Genomic DNA, 20,776 nt, shown 5'->3' with positions numbered 1-20,776 from the left:
ATTGAGAGATTTAGTGGGTGTCAAAAATAAAGTGCTCTTGTATCGTTTATTCCATGTCCACAATAGTGAACATGACAGTTGACGTTTCTGCCCGAGTGGCCTTTCTCAAGACAAGAGGCAGGAAATGAAATGTTTTAGTTTTCTTCCATTGTCTCCTCAGCCTCCCCAGCCATGAGGGGTTCTACTCCGCTGGATGTAGCAGCGTCTTCAGTGATGGACAACAACAGCCTGGCCCTCGCTCTGGAGGAGCCGGACCTAGAGAAGGTGGGAGGCACACTGTCTGTCACTCTGCCACATTATATAATACACATCCCTCGACTTCACCTGTCCATTATATAATACACATCCCTCGACTTCACCTGTCCATTATATAATACACATCCCTCAACCTCACCTGTCCATTATATAATACACATCCCTCGACTTCACCTGTCCATTATATAATACACATCCCTCAACCTCACCTGTCCATTATATAATACACATCTGTCGACTTCACCTGTCCATTATATAATACACATCCCTCGACTTCACCTGTCCATTATATAATACACATCCCTCGACCTCACCTGTCCATTATATAATACACATCCCTCGACTTCACCTGTCCATTATATAATACACATCTGTCGACTTCACCTGCCCATTATATAATACACATCCCTCGACTTCACCTGTCCATTATATAATACACATCCCTCGACTTCACCTGCCCATTATATAATACACATCCCTCGACCTCACCTGTCCATTATATAATACACATCTGTCGACTTCACCTGTCCATTATATAATACACATCCCTCAACCTCACCTGTCCATTATATAATACACATCCCTCGACTTCACCTGTCCATTATATAATACACATCCCTCGACTTCACCTGCCCATTATATAATACACATCTGTCGACTTCACCTGTCCATTATATAATACACATCCCTCGACTTCACCTGTCCATTATATAATACACATCCCTCGACCTCACCTGTCCATTATATAATACACATCTGTCGACTTCACCTGCCCATTATATAATACACATCCCTCGACTTCACCTGTCCATTATATAATACACATCCCTCGACTTCACCTGCCCATTATATAATACACATCTGTCGACTTCACCTGCCCATTATATAATACACATCCCTCAACCTCACCTGTCCATTATATAATACACATCCCTCAACTTCACCTGCCCATTATATAATACACATCTGTCGACTTCACCTGCCACATTATATAATACACATCTGTCGACTTCACCTGCCCATTATATAATACACATCCCTCAACCTCACCTGTCCATTATATGATACACATCTGTCGACTTCACCTGTCCATTATATAATACACATCCCTCGACTTCACCTGCCCATTATATAATACACATCTGTCGACTTCACCTGCCCATTATATAATACACATCTGTCGACTTCACCTGCCCATTATATAATACACATCCCTCAACCTCACCTGTCCATTATATGATACACATCTGTCGACTTCACCTGCCCATTATATAATACACATCCCTCGACTTCACCTGCACATTATATAATACACATATACAGGCTGTCACTGTCAGTCCCTGATTCTGGCATGACTGACTTGAGTGATGATTGCACATGGACTGTGTAGTAGAGTGCTGAAGGACTCACCAAGGTGTTTCTGTATTCAGGTGGTAACCTACCTGGCAGGCTGTGGGCTGCAGAGCTGTGTCATGCTCCTGGCTAAAGGATATCCTGACATTGGCTGGAACCCCATAGAGGGAGAGAGATACCTGTCCTTCCTCCGCTTCGCTGTCTTCAGCAACGGTACGTCAGATAGAAAAAGAGAGAGAAAGAGAGAAAGGGAGAGAGATAGACATAAATAGGGAGAGAGGGGCAGAGGCAGAGAGAGAAGGGCAGAGGCAGAGAGAGAAGGGCAGAGGCAGAGAGAGAGGGGCAGAGGCAGAGAGAGAGGGCCAGAGAGAGAGAGAGAGGGCCAGAGTGAGAGAGAGAGGGCCAGAGAGAGAGAGAGAGAGAGTTTTTAAGTCCAGTTACTCTCTGAGGATGAAGTGGATAAACCATTGGTGGTGGATTGGCTGTTTATCTTTTTCAATGTACATTAGTAATGAACCTCTCCCAATCCCTTCCTCTCCCTTCCTTTTTTCCTAATTGCCGCTCTCCTCCTTTCTCCACCCCTCCCTCCCCCCTCCCTGACTCCATCCCCCCCCACCTCCATCCCCCCCTGATTCCTTTTCCCTCCCTCCCTCCCTCCCTCCCTCCCTCCCTCCCTCCCTCCCTCCCTCCATCCCTCCCTCCCTCCCTCCCTCCCTCCCTCCCTCTCTCCCTCCCTCCATCCCTCTCTCCATCCCTCTCTACCTCCCTCCCTCCCTCCATCCCTCTCTCCCTCCATCCCTCCATCCCTCCCTCCCTCCCTCCCTCCCTCCCTCCATCCCTCTCTCTCTCCCTCCCTCCCTCCCTCCCTCCCTCCCTCCCTCCCTCCCTCCCTCCCTCCCTCCATCCCTCTCTCCCTCCCTCCCTCCCTCCCTCCCTCCATCCATCTCTCTCTCCCTCCCTCCCTCCCTCCCTCCATCCCTCTCTCCCTCCCTCCATCCATCCCTCCCTCCCTCCCTCCCTCCCTCCCTCCCTCCCTCCCTCCCTCCCTCCCTCCCTCCCTCCCTCCCTCCCTCCATCCCTCTCTCCCTCCCTCCCTCCATCCCTCCCTCCATCCCTCTCTCCCTCCCTCCCTCTCTCCCTCCCTCCCTCCCTCCCTCCCTCCATCCCCCCCTCCCTCCCTCCCTCCCTCCCTCCCCCTCCCTCCCTCCCTCCCTGCAGGTGAGAGTGTAGAGGAGAACTCTAACACGGTGGTGAAGCTGCTGATCAGGCGTCCGGAGTGTTTTGGTCCCGCTCTGAGGGGAGAGGGGGGCAACGGCCTGCTGGCGGCCATGCTGGAAGCCATTAAGATATCTGAGGACCCTGCTCTGGACCTGCCCTCTACAGCCGATGGAGAACCTTCTGGGTAATTCAATCTCTCAATCACTCACCATCAGATGACACCTTTATAATTAACATAGGATCATTGAGTAGTGGAAGGAATATGGAAGACAATTTAATGTTGTGTAGGGGGTGCGTACTGGCGGCAGAGAAGTCAGACGCAGGAGAGCAAAAACTGATTTCCAACGGCACAGTTTAATAAACAAAACCACCGTAAACAGATCCATACATCAATGGGTAAACAAAACCCGTTGCACACCAGCATAACGTGCACAAGCACTACAATAAACAATTCCGGGACAAGGACATGGGGGGAACATAGTGTTAAATACACAACATGTAATGATGGAATTGAAACTAGGTGTGTGGGAAGACAATACAAAACAAATGGAAAATGAAAGGTGGATCGGCGATGGCTAGAAGACCGGTGACGTCGACCGTCGAACACCGCCCAAACAAGGAGAGGGACCGACTTCGGCGGAAGTCGTGACAGGTTGAGCTTCAATTCAAGGTTGAGCTTCAATTCAAGGTTGAGCTTCAATTCAAGGTTGAGCTTTAATTCAAGGTTGAGCTTCAAATCATTGTTGAGCTTTAATTTCAAGGTTGAGCTTCAATTCAAGGTTGAGCTTTAATTTCAAGGTTAAGCTTTAATTCACGGTTGAGCTTCAATTCACGGTTGAGCTTAAATTCAAGGTTGAGCTTCAATTTCAAGGTTGAGCTTTAATTCACGGTTGAGCTTTAATTCAAGGTTGAGCTTCAATTCACGGTTGAGCTTTAATTCAAGGTTGAGCTTCAATTCAAGGTTGAGCTTCAATTCAAGGTTGAGCTTCAATTCACGGTTGAGCTTTAATTTCAAGGTTGAGCTTAAATTCAAGGTTGAGCTTCAATTCCAGGTTGAGCTTCAATTCACGGTTGAGCTTCAATTCACGGTTGAGCTTTAATTCAAGGTTGAGCTTCAATTCAAGGTTGAGCTTCAATTCAAGGTTGAGCTTCAATTCAAGGTTGAGCTTCAATTCCAGGTTGAGCTTAAATTCAAGGTTGAGCTTCAATTCAATTATTTTACAAGAAATGCAGATGGATAGGGGTGGTTGAAGTGGAATCTGACAATCTGCTGTGGAGCTTTTTAAAACCGTGAGCTTTATTTATTCAGTTAGGGAGGAATTTAGCCGTACATCTAGAGATGACCTTTAGACTCATTAGAAGGGACTTGTTTATCTGTGTCTGGTTTATCTATGTCTTGTTTATCTGTGTCACCTAGGTCTGGTGAGGATGAGGAGGAAGAGGTTGCCCACACAGGAAACGCCATCATGTCCTTTTACTCTGCCCTTATTGACCTGCTGGGACGCTGCGCCCCTGAGATGCACGTGAGTGACAACACCTTTTATTCTTTCTTTTTTATTATCAAACCTTTGTTTATTGATGATAGTCTCATTGAGATACAATCTTGAGATACCTGAGTGAAACAGCATCAAGGTCAATGGGAAAAAAGAAGCAACTGTTTAAACATGTCCTGAGTTATCGGACCAACGATGTGTGAGGGCTAATGTTTCTGGTGACCCTGAGGAAGTTTATGGTTTGTTCACAGCTGCAGAAGTCAGATCAGTGCCTCGTCTTTCTCCTCTTCTGTCTGTTTGGCATGCTGCCCTTACCCCCCAGATTCATCATCAACATATTATCAGCGACACTTCAGCACCGTTCACAGTCCTCCATGCACTGTGCTGCTCTCTCTCTCTCTCTCTCTCTCTCTCTCTCTCTCTCTCTCTCTCTCTCTCTCTCTCTCTCTCTCTCTCTCTCTCTCTCTCTCTCTCTCTCTCTCTCTCCCCCTCTCTCTCTCGCTATCTCTCCCTCCTCTCTCTCCCTATCCCTCCCTCTCTCTCTCCCTCTCTCTCTCCCTATCCCTCCCTACCTCTCTCTCTCCCTATCCCTCCTTCTCTCCCTCTCTCCATGTCCCTCCCTCTCTCTCCCTATCCCTCTCCCTCCTTCCTTCTCTCTCCCTATCCCTCCCTCTCTCTTTCTCTTTCTCTCTCTCGCTCTCTCTCTCTCTCTCCCTATCCCTCCCCCTCTCTTCCTCCCTCTCTCTCTCCCTATCCCTATCCCTCCCCCTCTCTCTCCCTATCCCTCCTTCTCTCCCTCCCTCTCTCTCCCTATCCCTCTCCCTATCCCTCCTTCCTTCTCTCTCCCTATCCCTCTCTCTCTCTCTCTCTCTCTCCCTATCCCTCCCCCTCTCTCCCTCCCTCTCTCTCTCTCCCTATCCCTCCCCCTCTCTCTCTCCCTATCCCTCCCCTCTCTCCCGTCCTTCTTCCTCTCCTCCTCCCTCTCTCTCCCCCTCTCTCTCAGTTGATCAACAAGGGTAAAGGCGAGGCATTGCGTATCCGGGCCATCCTGCGCTCTCTGGTTCCTACCACAGACCTGGTGGGCATCATCAGTATACCGCTCAAGATGCCCATCGTCAATAAAGGTAGGACCTAATGACTAAAGAGCTCAGATTAAAGTCCTATTTTAACATGTTGTATCAAAACATTTGTATCCTAACGTTTAGGTTGATATTTGAATGAGTTGTGTGGAAACATTCCTCTGTTGATTAAGAATGGTGAAGTAACATGTAAACAATGTGATTCTAGTCAGCAAGACCCTGCTGTGTTTTAATGGTAAGCACATGTTACACTGTAGTACAAGGTTCATCTTGTGGTACCAGAGCTTTTATATCCCATTCCACTCACAGCCACATCTTGGGCTACAACAGAAACCTGTCAGTCGCATGAGGTAAATGCTCTGACATTTTCCTGGTTGGGTTCTGCTTACATCTTGAGGAGTAAGTCTCTACCCATTTCTCAGTCCACGTTTCCACCGAACAAGAAATACTGCCGACTGCAAGGTCTTCGCTTAACCAATTTGTACTTTATCTAAAAGTTGTCATGTTTGGTTATAGTATATGAAGTCGCAGCACGGAAAATGTGTTTGTAGTGGAGTAGTAACTATAGACTTCTTTGGCAAAAATCCAATCAACCTTTCCCATTTTCAATTTTCTTCATGATAAGTTCTAATGAGAAAGCATACAGTATCTTTCTTATTGAGTGAACTTCTTCTGCCACCCCTCTCCCTCTATAATCTGTTTCCTAAAGTGAAGTATTCTCCCAAGAGATCCTTCATTAGACTGTAAATTACTTTTTCAAATGACTTCTCTCTGCTTGTCCTAGTCTGCTCTCCACACACTCAGTGTTTTTTCAGATAACGTGTTTCTTTTCCCAGCGTGTATTAAACCTGGTAGATTATGTTACGTCTCATTCTACGTGAAACCTTACTGAGCTCTACACTTCTCCTTTCTTATCTTTCCATTGACACCATGCTGTGTTAGTGGAACGACTTAACTTCCTCTGTCCTCTCACCACTTCTATAAATCGGTTTATTTTTGTTGCCTCCTCATCCTCTACCTGATCTTCCTCCTCCTCTTCCTCCTCCTCTACCTCCTCTTATACTTGCTCTTCCTCCTCTAACTCCTTTACATCCCCTTCCTCCTCCTCCTCTTCCTCCTCTACCTACACTTCTTCCTCTTCTACCTCCTCATCTTCCTCCTCTACCTCCTCCTCTTCCTCCTCTACCTCCTCCACTACCTCCTCTATATCATCCTCTATCTCCTCCTCTACCTCCTCCTTTTCCTCCTCTACCACCTCCTATTCCTCCTCTATCTCCTCCTCTACCCCCTCCTCTATCTCCTCCTCTACCTCCTCCTCTTCCTCCTCTACCCCCTCCTCTATCTCCTCCTCTACCTCCTCCTCTATATCCTCCTCTACCTCCTCCTCTATCTCCCCCTCTACCCCCTCCTCTATCTCCTCCTCTACCTCCTCCTCTTCCTCCTCTACCCCCTCCTCTATCTCCTCCTCTACCTCCTCCTCTTCCTCCTCTACACCCTCCTCTATCTCCTCCTCTACCTCCTCCTCTATCTCCTCCTCTTCCTCCTCCTCTACCTCCTCCTCTATCTCCCCCTCTTCCTCCTGTACCTACTCCTCCACCCCCAGACGGTAGTGTGACAGAGCCAGACATGTCGGCTAGTTTCTGTCCGGACCACAAGGCCCCCATGGTGTTGTTTCTGGACCGTGTGTACGGCGTGGAGGACCAGAGCTTCCTGCTACACCTGTTGGAGGTGGGCTTCCTGCCTGACCTCCGCGCCTCCGCCTCCCTGGACACGGTGAGTAGGAGAGACAAATCAATCTATCAGTCCTTCAGTCAGTAAACCAGTCAGTGAACCAGTCAATGAGTCAGTCACTCAGTCAGTGAACCACTCAGTCAGTCTGTGAACCACTCACTCAGTCAGTGAACCAGTCAATGAGTCAGTCACTCAGTCACTCAGTCAGTGAACCAGTCAGTGAATCAGTCAATGAGTCAGTCACTCAGTCACTCAGTGAACCAGTCAGTCAGTCAGTGAACCAGTCAGTCTGTCAGTAACCCAGTCAGTCAGTCAGTCAGTCAGTGAACCAGTCAGTCAGCCAGTCAGTGAACCAGTCAGTCAGTCAGTCAGTCAGTCAGTCTGTGAACCACTCAGTCAGCCTGTGAACCACTCAGTCAATCAGTGAACCAGCCAGCAAGTCAGTCAGTGAACCAGTCAGTCAGCCAGTCAGTGAACCAGTCAGCCAGTCAGTGAACCAGTCAGTCAGTGAACCAGTCAGTCAGTCAGTGAACCTGTCAGTCAGTCAGTGAACCAGTCAGTCAATGAACCAGTCAGTCAGTCAGTGAACAAGTCAGTCAGTCTGTGAACCAGTCAGTCAGTCTGTGAACCATTCAGTCAGCCAGCCAGTCAGCCAGCCAGTCAGTCAGTCAGTGAACAACTCAGTCAGTCAGTCAGCCAGGTAGTCAGTCAGCCAGTCAGTCAGTCAGTGAACAACTCAGTCAGTCTGTGAACCAGTCAGTTAGTCTGTGAACGTCAGCCAGCCAGTCAGCCAGTCAGCCAGTCAGTCAGTCAGCCAGCCAGCCAGTCAGTCAGTCAGTGAACCAGTCAGTCAGGCTTTCCTGGACACTGTAGGACTGAGCCTTCGTTCGGTCTGTCGTCAGTCAGTCAGACAATGAGAAAACACAACAAACATTCATATATCAATCACCAATCAATCAATATATGTGTTAATTAATCCTCTCCCCATAGCGTGTACTGACTTCTTGTATGTGTAACAACATGTTTATCAAAATACTCTAATGACGACAATCACAGAGTTGATGAGTTGTTATTTTTACTGGGTAAATATTGACTGCTGCTTCTCCATGTGAATCAAGTTAAATGAGGATCCACCACAACAAACTTCTCTCTGATGTATTTTGAGAAAAGTCTGTTGGATCTTAGTGCGTGGTCTTTTTTACTCATCATCCTCTGAAAAAGGAGATAAAACTGCTTTCATCCCAGCTCTGTCTTGTCCTGAGGGAGAGGAGTAGTATTCCCCATGCTGGCACGGAGGCTGTAGCAATGGGAGACCATCGCCATGTGACGGACCTCTGTAATTGCATTTACCCATAATCCTTTGGGAGAGAGAGAGAGAAAGTGATGCTGACAGTCGCCATTTATCTCAATACCTGCTACAACAGTCTGCCTTAGATGTCACCGTGACCTCAGGGATATTATCTGACTCACAGGGGGAACCAAACAGTCTGCCTTAGGGGTCACCGTGGCCTCAGGGATATCATCTGACTCACAGGGGGAACCAAACAGTCTGCCTTAGGGGTCACCGTGGCCTCAGGGATATCATCTGACTCACAGGGGGAACCAAACAGTCTGCCTTAGGGGTCACCGTGACCTCAGGGATATCATCTGACTCACAGGGGGAACCAAACAGTCTCTTGATGTATGGTTGTGTACTTCACGTGCTGAGATTCTCTCTAATTGTAAAGGGGTGTGTAACTGGTGGCAGTGAAGTCAGACGCAGGAGAGCAGAACTAGGTAATAGCCGGAGCAGCTTAATTTCAAAACCAACGGCATAAAGAAATACCCAACATGGGTACAAAACCCGACGCACACCAGTAAACATGTGCACAAGCACTACAAACAAACAATTCCACACAAGGACATGGGGGGAACAGAGGGTTAAATACACAACACTTAATGAGGGAAATGAGAACCAGGTGTGTAGGAAAACAAGACGAAATAAATGGAAAATGAAAAGTGGATCGATGATGGCTAGAAGACAGGTGACGCCGACCGCCGAACGCTGCCCGAACAAGGAGAGGAACTGACTTCGGTGGAAGTCGTGACACTAATAGTTGTTTATAGTGGATAGTTGTTGTTTACAGTGGTTAGTAGTTGTTGTTTACAGTGGTTAGTAGTTGTTGTTTACAGTGATTAGTAGTTGTTTACAGTGGTTAGTAGTTGTTTACAGTGGGGTGTAGTTGTTTACAGTGGGGTGTAGTTGTTTACAGAGGCTAGTAGTTGTTTACAGTGGTTAGTTGTTGTTTACAGTGATTAGTTGTTGTTTACAGTGGTTAGTAGTTGTTTACAGTGATTAGTTGTTTGTTTACAGTGGTTAGTAGTTGTTGTTTACAGTGATTAGTAGTTGTTGTTTACAGTGGTTAGTAGATGTTGTTTACAGTGATTAGTAGATATTGTTTACAGTGGTTAGTAGATGTTGTTTACAGTGGTTAGTATATGTTGTTTACAGTGGTTAGTCGTTGTTTACAGTGGTTAGTCGTTGTTTACAGTGGTTAGTCGTTGTTTACAGTGGTTAGTCGTTGTTTACAGTGGGTAGTAGTTGTTGTTTACAGTGGTTAGTCGTTGTTTACAGTGGTTAGTCGTTGTTTACAGTGGTTAGTTGTTGTTTACAGTGGTTAGTCGTTGTTTACAGTGGTTAGTCGTTGTTTACAGTGGTTAGTCATTGTTTACAGTGGTTAGTTGATGTTTTACAGTGGTTAGTTGTTGTTTACAGTGGGTAGTAGTTGTTGTTTACAGTGGTTAAGTTGTTGTTTTACAGTGGTTAGTTGGGTTAGTGCTAGGTTGGAACACATAACCGCCTGTAGACGTCCAGAACCAGTCCAGAACCAGTAGTTTGTGGGCGCTGTCTTGATGCTTTAGGGAGAAACTGAGCCATAAATAACCCGACTCAAAGGAATTGAGTCAAGAAATCCAGCCTCTGGTCTGTCCGCTCTCATTCACTCTCATGTAAATTCTGTCCTCTGGCTCTAGGATGTGTTAAGCACCACAGAGACGGCTCTGGCCATGAACAGGTACATTGGTTCGGCCCTGCTTCCCCTGCTGACCAGGTGTGCTGACCAGTTCTCGGGTACGGAGCACTACGCGGCGCTCATTGACTCTACCCTCCACACTATCTATCGGCTGTCCAAGGGACGCTCCCTCACCAAGGCCCAAAGAGACTCTATCGAGGAGTGTTTGCTCGCCATCTGCAAGTAAGTATTAACAAAGACTCACACCATGTTATGAACCTCTCAGTCCCCTAAAACCCCTCCGTGGACCTCTAAGGCCGTGCTGATGTCCTGGAGTCTCCTGTAACTATTGGGTTCCCAGTTGTCGACCAATATGTGGTAGCTTTAGGTCAAAGCTAGGGTTGCAAAATTCCAATAATTTTCACAAAATTCATTGGTATTCCAGAATTACTAGTCAGAGTCTTATATTCCAACCTGAGATATCCTCATATTTGACTGTATGTGTCAATCACATGTTTCTCTTCCCTTGCTGCCCTACAGACACCTGCGTCCCTCCATGATGCAGCAGCTGCTGAGACGTCTGGTGTTTGATGTTCCCTTGTTGACAGAGTACTGCAAGATGCCACTCAGGGTAAGATCCCATTCTCACAGAGTACTGCAAGATGCCACTCAGGGTAAGATCCCATTCTCACAGAGTACTGCAAGATGCCACTCAGGGTAAGATCCCATTCTCACAGAGTACTGCAAGATGCCACTCAGGGTAAGATCCCATTCTCACAGAGTACTGCAAGATGCCACTCAGGGTAAGACCCCATCCTCACAGAGTACTGCAAGATGCCACTCAGGGTAAGATCCCATCCTCACAGAGTACTGCAAGATGCCACTCAGGGTAAGATCCCATTCTCACAGAGTACTGCAAGATGCCACTCAGGGTAAGATCCCATTCTCACAGAGTACTGCAAGATGCCACTCAGGGTAAGATCCCATTCTCACAGAGTACTGCAAGATGCCACTCAGGGTAAGATCCCATTCTCACAGAGTACTGCAAGATGCCACTCAGGGTAAGACCCCATCCTCACAGAGTACTGCAAGATGCCACTCAGGGTAAGATCCCATTCTCACAGAGTACTGCAAGATGCCACTCAGGGTAAGATCCCATTCTCACAGAGTACTGCAAGATGCCACTCAGGGTAAGATCCCATACTCACAGAGTACTGCAAGATGCCACTCAGGGTAAGATCCCATTCTCACAGAGTACTGCAAGATGCCACTCAGGGTAAGATCCCATTCTCACAGAGTACTGCAAGATGCCACTCAGGGTAAGATCCCATACTCACAGAGTACTGCAAGATGCCACTCAGGGTAAGATCCTATTCTCACAGAGTACTGCAAGATGCCACTCAGGGTAAGATCCCATTCTCACAGAGTACTGCACGATACCACTCAGGGTAAGATCCCATTCTCACAGAGTACTGCACGATGCCACTCAGGGTAAGATCCCATACTCACAGAGTACCGTAAGGGGCCTGAGGGTTTGTCAACACTAGTCCCCCCCCCTTGTTGGTATGGGTGAGAACAGCTCGGTTGACACCCCTTGCCTCCCTCCCTCCTCTCCCTCTCTCCCTCCCTCCTCTCCCTCTCTCCCTCCCTCCGCTCACATAAACAAGAAGTCTTTACTTCCTCTCTTCATCTCAGTTTCTACTAGTTGTAGTTTTCTGTCTCTCTCTTTCCCCTGGGTGGGGGGGGGGGGGGGGGGGGGCTGATATACTGTAGGTGTGACCGCTGTCTGATGACACGTCTGTCTCACTCCTAGCTAATAACACGGTATCTAGTACAAGTACATGTCGAGTACATACTGTACCTAGAACATTCATTTAAACAGGAAACAGACGTTTACCTACATGTACGTTCATTTGCAGAATTTTAACAGGATATTGATTTGAATAATTAATTGACTTCCAACCGTTTGGAAGAAGACAGGGGTACAAATACCTGAATTTAGAATCAGTGGGAGGGAGATATGTTAACTCTTTTCTGAATTTAGAATCAGTGGGAGGGAGATATGTTAACTCTTTTCTGAATTTAGAATCATTGGGAGGGAGATATGTTAACTCTTTTCTGAATTTAGAATCAGTGGGAGGGAGATATGTTAACTCTTTTCTGAATTTAGAATCAGTGGGAGGGAGATATGTTAACTCTTTTCTGAATTTAGAATCAGTGGGAGGGAGATATGTTAACTCTTTTCTGAATTTAGAATCAGTGGGAGGGAGATATGTTAACTCTTTTCTGAATTTAGAATCAGTGGGAGGGAGTTATGTTAACTCTTTTCTGAATTTAGAATCAGTGGGAGGGAGATATGTTAACTCTTTTCTGAATTTAGAATCAGTGGGAGGGAGATATGTTAACTCTTTTCTGAATTTAGAATCAGTGGGAGGGAGATATGTTAACTCTTTTCTGAATTTAGAATCAGTGGGAGGGAGATATGTTAACTCTTTTCTGAATTTAGAATCAGTGGGAGGGAGATATGTTAACTCTTTTCTGAATTTAGAATCAGTGGGAGGGAGATATGTTAACTCTTTTCTGAATTTAGAATCAGTGGGAGGGAGATATGTTAACTCTTTTCTGAATTTAGAATCAGTGGGAGGGAGATATGTTAACTCTTTTCTGAATTTAGAATCAGTGGGAGGGAGATATGTTAACTCTTTTCTGAATTTAGAATCAGTGGGAGGGAGATATGTTAACTCTTTTCTGAATTTAGAATCAGTGGGAGGGAGATATGTTAACTCTTTTCTGAATTTAGAATCAGTGGGAGGGAGATATGTTAACTCTTTTCTGAATTTAGAATCAGTGGGAGGGAGATATGTTAACTCTTTTCTGAATTTAGAATCAGTGGGAGGGAGATATGTTAACTCTTTTCTGAATTTAGAATCAGTGGGAGGGAGATATGTTAACTCTTTTCTGAATTTAGAATCAGTGGGAGGGAGATATGTTAACTCTTTTCTGAATTTAGAATCAGTGGGAGGGAGATATGTTAACTCTTTTCTGAATTTAGAATCAGTGGGAGGGAGATATGTTAACTCTTTTCTGAATTTAGAATCAGTGGGAGGGAGATATGTTAACTCTTTTCTGAATTTAGAATCAGTGGGAGGGAGATATGTTAACTCTTTTCTGAATTTAGAATCAGTGGGAGGGAGATATGTTAACTCTTTTCTGAATTTAGAATCAGTGGGAGGGAGATATGTTAACTCTTTTCTGAATTTAGAATCAGTGGGAGGGAGATATGTTAACTCTTTTCTGAATTTAGAATCAGTGGGAGGGAGATATGTTAACTCTTTTCTGAATTTAGAATCATTGGGAGGGAGATATGTTAACTCTTTTCTGAATTTAGAATCAGTGGGAGGGAGATATGTTAACTCTTTTCTGAATTTAGAATCAGTGGGAGGGAGATATGTTAACTCTTTTCTGAATTTAGAATCAGTGGGAGGGAGATATGTTAACTCTTTTCTGAATTTAGAATCAGTGGGAGGGAGATATGTTAACTCTTTTCTGAATTTAGAATCAGTGGGAGGGAGATATGTTAACTCTTTTCTGAATTTAGAATCAGTGGGAGGGAGATATGTTAACTCTTTTCTGAATTTAGAATCAGTGGGAGGGAGATATGTTAACTCTTTTCTGAATTTAGAATCAGTGGGAGGGAGATATGTTAACTCTTTTCTGAATTTAGATTCAGTGGGAGGGAGATATGTTAACTCTTTTCTGAATTTAGAATCAGTGGGAGGGAGATATGTTAACTCTTTTCTGAATTTAGAATCATTGGGAGGGAGATATGTTAACTCTTTTCTGAATTTAGAATCAGTGGGAGGGAGATATGTTAACTCTTTTCTGAATTTAGAATCAGTGGGAGGGAGATATGTTAACTCTTTTCTGAATTTAGAATCAGTGGGAGGGAGATATGTTAACTCTTTTCTGAATTTAGAATCAGTGGGAGGGAGATATGTTAACTCTTTTCTGAATTTAGAATCAGTGGGAGGGAGATATGTTAACTCTTTTCTGAATTTAGAATCAGTGGGAGGGAGATATGTTAACTCTTTTCTGAATTTAGAATCAGTGGGAGGGAGATATGTTAACTCTTTTCTGAATTTAGAATCAGTGGGAGGGAGATATGTTAACTCTTTTCTGAATTTAGAATCAGTGGGAGGGAGATATGTTAACTCTTTTCTGAATTTAGAATCAGTGGGAGGGAGATATGTTAACTCTTTTCTGAATTTAGAATCATTGGGAGGGAGATATGTTAACTCTTTTCTGAATTTAGAATCAGTGGGAGGGAGATATGTTAACTCTTTTCTGAATTTAGAATCAGTGGGAGGGAGATATGTTAACTCTTTTCTGAATTTAGAATCAGTGGGAGGGAGATATGTTAACTCTTTTCTGAATTTAGAATCAGTGGGAGGGAGATATGTTAACTCTTTTCTGAATTTAGAATCAGTGGGAGGGAGATATGTTAACTCTTTTCTGAATTTAGAATCAGTGGGAGGGAGATATGTTAACTCTTTTCTGAATTTAGAATCAGTGGGAGGGAGATATGTTAACTCTTTTCTGAATTTAGAATCAGTGGGAGGGAGATATGTTAACTCTTTTCTGAATTTAGAATCAGTGGGAGGGAGATATGTTAACTCTTTTCTGAATTTAGAATCAGTGGGAGGGAGATATGTTAACTCTTTTCTGAATTTAGAATCAGTGGGAGGGAGATATGTTAACTCTTTTCTGAATTTAGAATCAGTGGGAGGGAGATATGTTAACTCTTTTCTGAATTTAGAATCAGTGGGAGGGAGATATGTTAACTCTTTTCTGAATTTAGAATCAGTGGGAGGGAGATATGTTAACTCTTTTCTGAATTTAGAATCAGTGGGAGGGAGATATGTTAACTCTTTTCTGAATTTAGAATCAGTGGGAGGGAGATATGTTAACTCTTTTCTGAATTTAGAATCAGTGGGAGGGAGATATGTTAACTCTTTTCTGAATTTAGAATCAGTGGGAGGGAGATATGTTAACTCTTTTCTGAATTTAGAATCAGTGGGAGGGAGATATGTTAACTCTTTTCTGAATTTAGAATCAGTGGGAGGGAGATATGTTAACTCTTTTCTGAATTTAGAATCAGTGGGAGGGAGATATGTTAACTCTTTTCTGAATTTAGAATCAGTGGGAGGGAGATATGTTAACTCTTTTCTGAATTTAGAATCAGTGGGAGGGAGATATGTTAACTCTTTTCTGAATTTAGAATCAGTGGGAGGGAGATATGTTAACTCTTTTCTGAATTTAGAATCATTGGGAGGGAGATATGTTAACTCTTTTCTGAATTTAGAATCAGTGGGAGGGAGATATGTTAACTCTTTTCTGAATTTAGAATCAGTGGGAGGGAGATATGTTAACTCTTTTCTGAATTTAGAATCAGTGGGAGGGAGATATGTTAACTCTTTTCTGAATTTAGAATCAGTGGGAGGGAGATATGTTAACTCTTTTCTGAATTTAGAATCAGTGGGAGGGAGATATGTTAACTCTTTTCTGAATTTAGAATCAGTGGGAGGGAGATATGTTAACTCTTTTCTGAATTTAGAATCAGTGGGAGGGAGATATGTTAACTCTTTTCTGAATTTAGAATCAGTGGGAGGGAGATATGTTAACTCTTTTCTGAATTTAGATTCAGTGGGAGGGAGATATGTTAACTCTTTTCTGAATTTAGAATCAGTGGGAGGGAGATATGTTAACTCTTTTCTGAATTTAGAATCATTGGGAGGGAGATATGTTAACTCTTTTCTGAATTTAGAATCAGTGGGAGGGAGATATGTTAACTCTTTTCTGAATTTAGAATCAGTGGGAGGGAGATATGTTAACTCTTTTCTGAATTTAGAATCAGTGGGAGGGAGATATGTTAACTCTTTTCTGAATTTAGAATCAGTGGGAGGGAGATATGTTAACTCTTTTCTGAATTTAGAATCAGTGGGAGGGAGATATGTTAACTCTTTTCTGAATTTAGAATCAGTGGGAGGGAGATATGTTAACTCTTTTCTGAATTTAGAATCAGTGGGAGGGAGATATGTTAACTCTTTTCTGAATTTAGAATCAGTGGGAGGGAGATATGTTAACTCTTTTCTGAATTTAGAATCAGTGGGAGGGAGATATGTTAACTCTTTTCTGAATTTAGAATCAGTGGGAGGGAGATATGTTAACTCTTTTCTGAATTTAGAATCATTGGGAGGGAGATATGTTAACTCTTTTCTGAATTTAGAATCAGTGGGAGGGAGATATGTTAACTCTTTTCTGAATTTAGAATCAGTGGGAGGGAGATATGTTAACTCTTTTCTGAATTTAGAATCAGTGGGAGGGAGATATGTTAACTCTTTTCTGAATTTAGAATCAGTGGGAGGGAGATATGTTAACTCTTTTCTGAATTTAGAATCAGTGGGAGGGAGATATGTTAACTCTTTTCTGAATTTAGAATCAGTGGGAGGGAGATATGTTAACTCTTTTCTGAATTTAGAATCAGTGGGAGGGAGATATGTTAACTCTTTTCTGAATTTAGAATCAGTGGGAGGGAGATATGTTAACTCTTTTCTGAATTTAGAATCAGTGGGAGGGAGATATGTTAACTCTTTTCTGAATTTAGAATCAGTGGGAGGGAGATATGTTAACTCTTTTCTGAATTTAGAATCAGTGGGAGGGAGATATGTTAACTCTTTTCTGAATTTAGAATCAGTGGGAGGGAGATATGTTAACTCTTTTCTGAATTTAGAATCAGTGGGAGGGAGATATGTTAACTCTTTTCTGAATTTAGAATCAGTGGGAGGGAGATATGTTAACTCTTTTCTGAATTTAGAATCAGTGGGAGGGAGATATGTTAACTCTTTTCTGAATTTAGAATCAGTGGGAGGGAGATATGTTAACTCTTTTCTGAATTTAGAATCAGTGGGAGGGAGATATGTTAACTCTTTTCTGAATTTAGAATCAGTGGGAGGGAGATATGTTAACTCTTTTCTGAATTTAGAATCAGTGGGAGGGAGATATGTTAACTCTTTTCTGAATTTAGAATCAGTGGGAGGGAGATATGTTAACTCTTTTCTGAATTTAGAATCAGTGGGAGGGAGATATGTTAACTCTTTTCTGAATTTAGAATCAGTGGGAGGGAGATATGTTAACTCTTTTCTGAATTTAGAATCAGTGGGAGGGAGATATGTTAACTCTTTTCTGAATTTAGAATCAGTGGGAGGGAGATATGTTAACTCTTTTCTGAATTTAGAATCAGTGGGAGGGAGATATGTTAACTCTTTTCTGAATTTAGAATCAGTGGGAGGGAGATATGTTAACTCTTTTCTGAATTTAGAATCAGTGGGAGGGAGATATGTTAACTCTTTTCTGAATTTAGAATCAGTGGGAGGGAGATATGTTAACTCTTTTCTGAATTTAGAATCAGTGGGAGGGAGATATGTTAACTCTTTTCTGAATTTAGAATCAGTGGGAGGGAGATATGTTAACTCTTTTCTGAATTTAGAATCAGTGGGAGGGAGATATGTTAACTCTTTTCTGAATTTAGAATCAGTGGGAGGGAGATATGTTAACTCTTTTCTGAATTTAGAATCAGTGGGAGGGAGATATGTTAACTCTTTTCTGAATTTAGAATCAGTGGGAGGGAGATATGTTAACTCTTTTCTGAATTTAGAATCAGTGGGAGGGAGATATGTTAACTCTTTTCTGAATTTAGAATCAGTGGGAGGGAGATATGTTAACTCTTTTCTGAATTTAGAATCAGTGGGAGGGAGATATGTTAACTCTTTTCTGAATTTAGAATCAGTGGGAGGGAGATATGTTAACTCTTTTCTGAATTTAGAATCAGTGGGAGGGAGATATGTTAACTCTTTTCTGAATTTAGAATCAGTGGGAGGGAGATATGTTAACTCTTTTCTGAATTTAGAATCAGTGGGAGGGAGATATGTTAACTCTTTTCTGAATTTATTTCCTCCAACTTCTGAGCACCAAAATGATTCATCTTCATTTCCTCTCATCGTCTTACATTCCACTAGTAGCTACCACCTGGAAGGGTTTCTGGGATACTGACCTCTGCTTTGTGTTTCCTCCAGCTGTTGACTGAACACTATGAGCAGAGCTGGAAGTACTACTGTCTTCCGTCAGGGCTGGGGAGCTCCGGCATGGCCTCAGAGGAAGAACTGCTGCTCACCAAGAAACTCTTCTGGGGAATATTCGACTCGCTCTCAACAAAGGTACGGATGATACTGTTATATGTAATCTACAAACCCTTTGTTCTCCCTCAGGACTGCTTTTACAGTGCCTTCGGGAAAGTATTCAGACCCCTTGACTTTTTCCACATTTTGTTACGTTACAGCATTATTCTAAAATAGATTCATCAATCTACACACAATACCCCATAATTTTGCAAATGTATTAAAAATAAAAAAAACTGCAATATTACATTTACATAAGTATTCAGACCCCTTACTCAGTACTTTGTTGAATCACCTATGGCAGCTATTACAGCCTCGAGTCTTCTAGGGTATGACGCTACAAGCTTGGCACACCTGTATTTGGGGAGTTTCTCCCATTCTTCTCTGCAGATCCTCTCAAGCTCTGTCAACTTGGATGGGGAGCGTTACTGCACAGCTATTTTCAGGTGTCTCCAGAGATCGGGTTCAAGTCCGGGCTCTGGCTGGGCCACTCAAGGACATTCAGGGACTTGTCCCGAAGCCACTCCTGCCTTCTCTTGGCTGTGTGCTTAGGGTCGTTGTCCTGTTGGAAGGTGAACCTTCGCCCCACTCTGAGGTCTTGAGTGCTCTGGAGCAGGTTTTCATCAAGGATCTCTCTGTACTTTGCTCAATTCATCTTTGCCTCGATCCTGACTAGTCTCCCAGTTCCTGCCACTGAAAAACATTCCCAAAGCATGATGCTGCCACCACCATGCTTCACTGTAGGGATGGTGTCAGGTTTCCTCCAGATGTGACACTTGGCATTTAGGCCAAATAGTTCAATCTTGGTTTCATCAGACCAGATAATCTTGTTTCTTATGGTCTGAGAGTCTTTAGATGCCTTTCGGCAAACTCCAAGTGGACTGTCATGTGCCTTTTACTGAAGAGTAGCTTCCGTCTGGCCAGCTCTAGGAAGAGTCTTGGTGGTTCCAAACTTCTTCCATTTAAAAATTATGGGTACCACTGTGTTCTTGGGGGACCATCAATGCTGCAGAAATGTTTTGGTACCCTTCCCCAGATCTGTGCCTCAACACAATCCTGTCTCAGAGGTCTACAGACAATTCCTTCCACCATGCTCTGACATGCACTGTCAACTGTGGGACCTTATATAGACAGGTGTGTGCCTTTCCAAATCATGTCAAATCAATTGAATTCACTACAGGTGGACTCCAATCAAGTTGTAGAACCATCTCAAGGATGACCAATCGAAACAGGATGCATCTGAGCTCAATTTCAAGTCTCATAGCAAAGGGTCTGAATACTTATGTAAATAATGTATTTCTGTTTTAGAGGTTTAATACATTTGAATTCAAATTCAAAAAACCTGTTTTTGTTTGTCATTATGGGGTATTGTGTGTAGATTGCTGAGGATTTTTATTTATTTCATACATTTTAGAATAAGGCTGTAACGTAACAAAATGTATAAAAAGTCAAGGAGTCTGAATACTTTCCGAAGGCACTGTGTATAATGCTAATGGAGGCTTAAAGTCTTACGGTACATGACTTTACGTCTGACTGGCTTACATCTAAAAACCATCACAATCTGGAGTTATAGTCCGGAGCCCAACCCGAATCAATTCTTACAATATCAGGCGAGGGCTGAATATTTTTTTTTTCATGCCACGAAAGGGCCCAGATCCTGGCAAATAGGTCCCTGCTCAATTTAAGCACTGGGTGTTTTCAGAAACCTGTCTTTCCAGGTTCAGTAACTTTTTGTTCTGTTTCCAGGTTCAGTAACTGTTGTTCTGTTTCCAGGTTCAGTATCTGTTGTTCTGTTTCCAGGTTCAGTATCTGTTGTTCTGTTTCCAGGTTCAGCAACTGTTGGTCTGTTTCCAGGTTCAGTAACTGTTGTTCTGTTTCCAGGTTCAGTATCTGTTGGTCTGTTTCCAGGTTCAGTAACTGTTGTTCTGTTTCCAGGTTCAGTAACTGTTGTTCTGTTTCCAGGTTCAGTAACTGTTTTTCTGTTTCCAGGTTCAGTAACTGTTCATCTGTTTCCAGGTTCAGTATCTGTTGTTCTGTTTCCAGGTTCAGTAACTGTTGTTCTGTTTCCAGGTTCAGTAACTGTTGTTCTGTTTCCAGGTTCAGTAACTGTTTTTCTGTTTCCAGGTTCAGTAACTGTTCATCTGTTTCCAGGTTCAGTATCTGTTGGTCTGTTTCCAGGTTCAGCAACTGTTGTTCTGTTTCCAGGTTCAGTATCTGTTGTTCTGTTTCCAGGTTCAGTAACTGTTGTTCTGTTTCCAGGTTCAGTATCTGTTGTTCTGTTTCCAGGTTCAGTAACTGTTGTTCTGTTTCCTGCTTCAGGAACTGTTGTTCTGTTTCCAGGTTCAGTAACTGTTTTTCTGTTTCCAGGTTCAGTAACTGTTGTTCTGTTTCCAGGTTCAGTAACTGTTTTTCTGTTTCCAGGT

General features: G+C 43.4%; 1 protein-coding gene across 1 annotated transcript in view; it reads left to right on the top strand.

The window, feature by feature from the left end:
- Positions 1–20,776, top strand: part of LOC139582535 (ryanodine receptor 3-like) — a 272,990-nt gene that overhangs the window by 165,590 nt on the left and 86,624 nt on the right. The window contains exons 46-54 of the mRNA XM_071412622.1: positions 161–264; positions 1,686–1,821; positions 2,827–3,010; positions 4,244–4,349; positions 5,323–5,443; positions 7,002–7,171; positions 10,142–10,362; positions 10,660–10,750; positions 18,252–18,392. Of these exons, the coding sequence (XP_071268723.1) occupies positions 161–264; positions 1,686–1,821; positions 2,827–3,010; positions 4,244–4,349; positions 5,323–5,443; positions 7,002–7,171; positions 10,142–10,362; positions 10,660–10,750; positions 18,252–18,392 (1,274 nt within the window). The remainder of the gene's footprint in view (positions 1–160; positions 265–1,685; positions 1,822–2,826; positions 3,011–4,243; positions 4,350–5,322; positions 5,444–7,001; positions 7,172–10,141; positions 10,363–10,659; positions 10,751–18,251; positions 18,393–20,776) is intronic.

This window comes from Salvelinus alpinus, chromosome 8 (assembly GCF_045679555.1).
Source record: "Salvelinus alpinus chromosome 8, SLU_Salpinus.1, whole genome shotgun sequence".
In the NCBI taxonomy this organism is placed as follows: domain Eukaryota; kingdom Metazoa; phylum Chordata; class Actinopteri; order Salmoniformes; family Salmonidae; genus Salvelinus; species Salvelinus alpinus.
The sequence above is the reverse complement of the archived record's forward strand: the minus strand, read 5'-3'. Positions and strand labels throughout refer to the sequence as shown.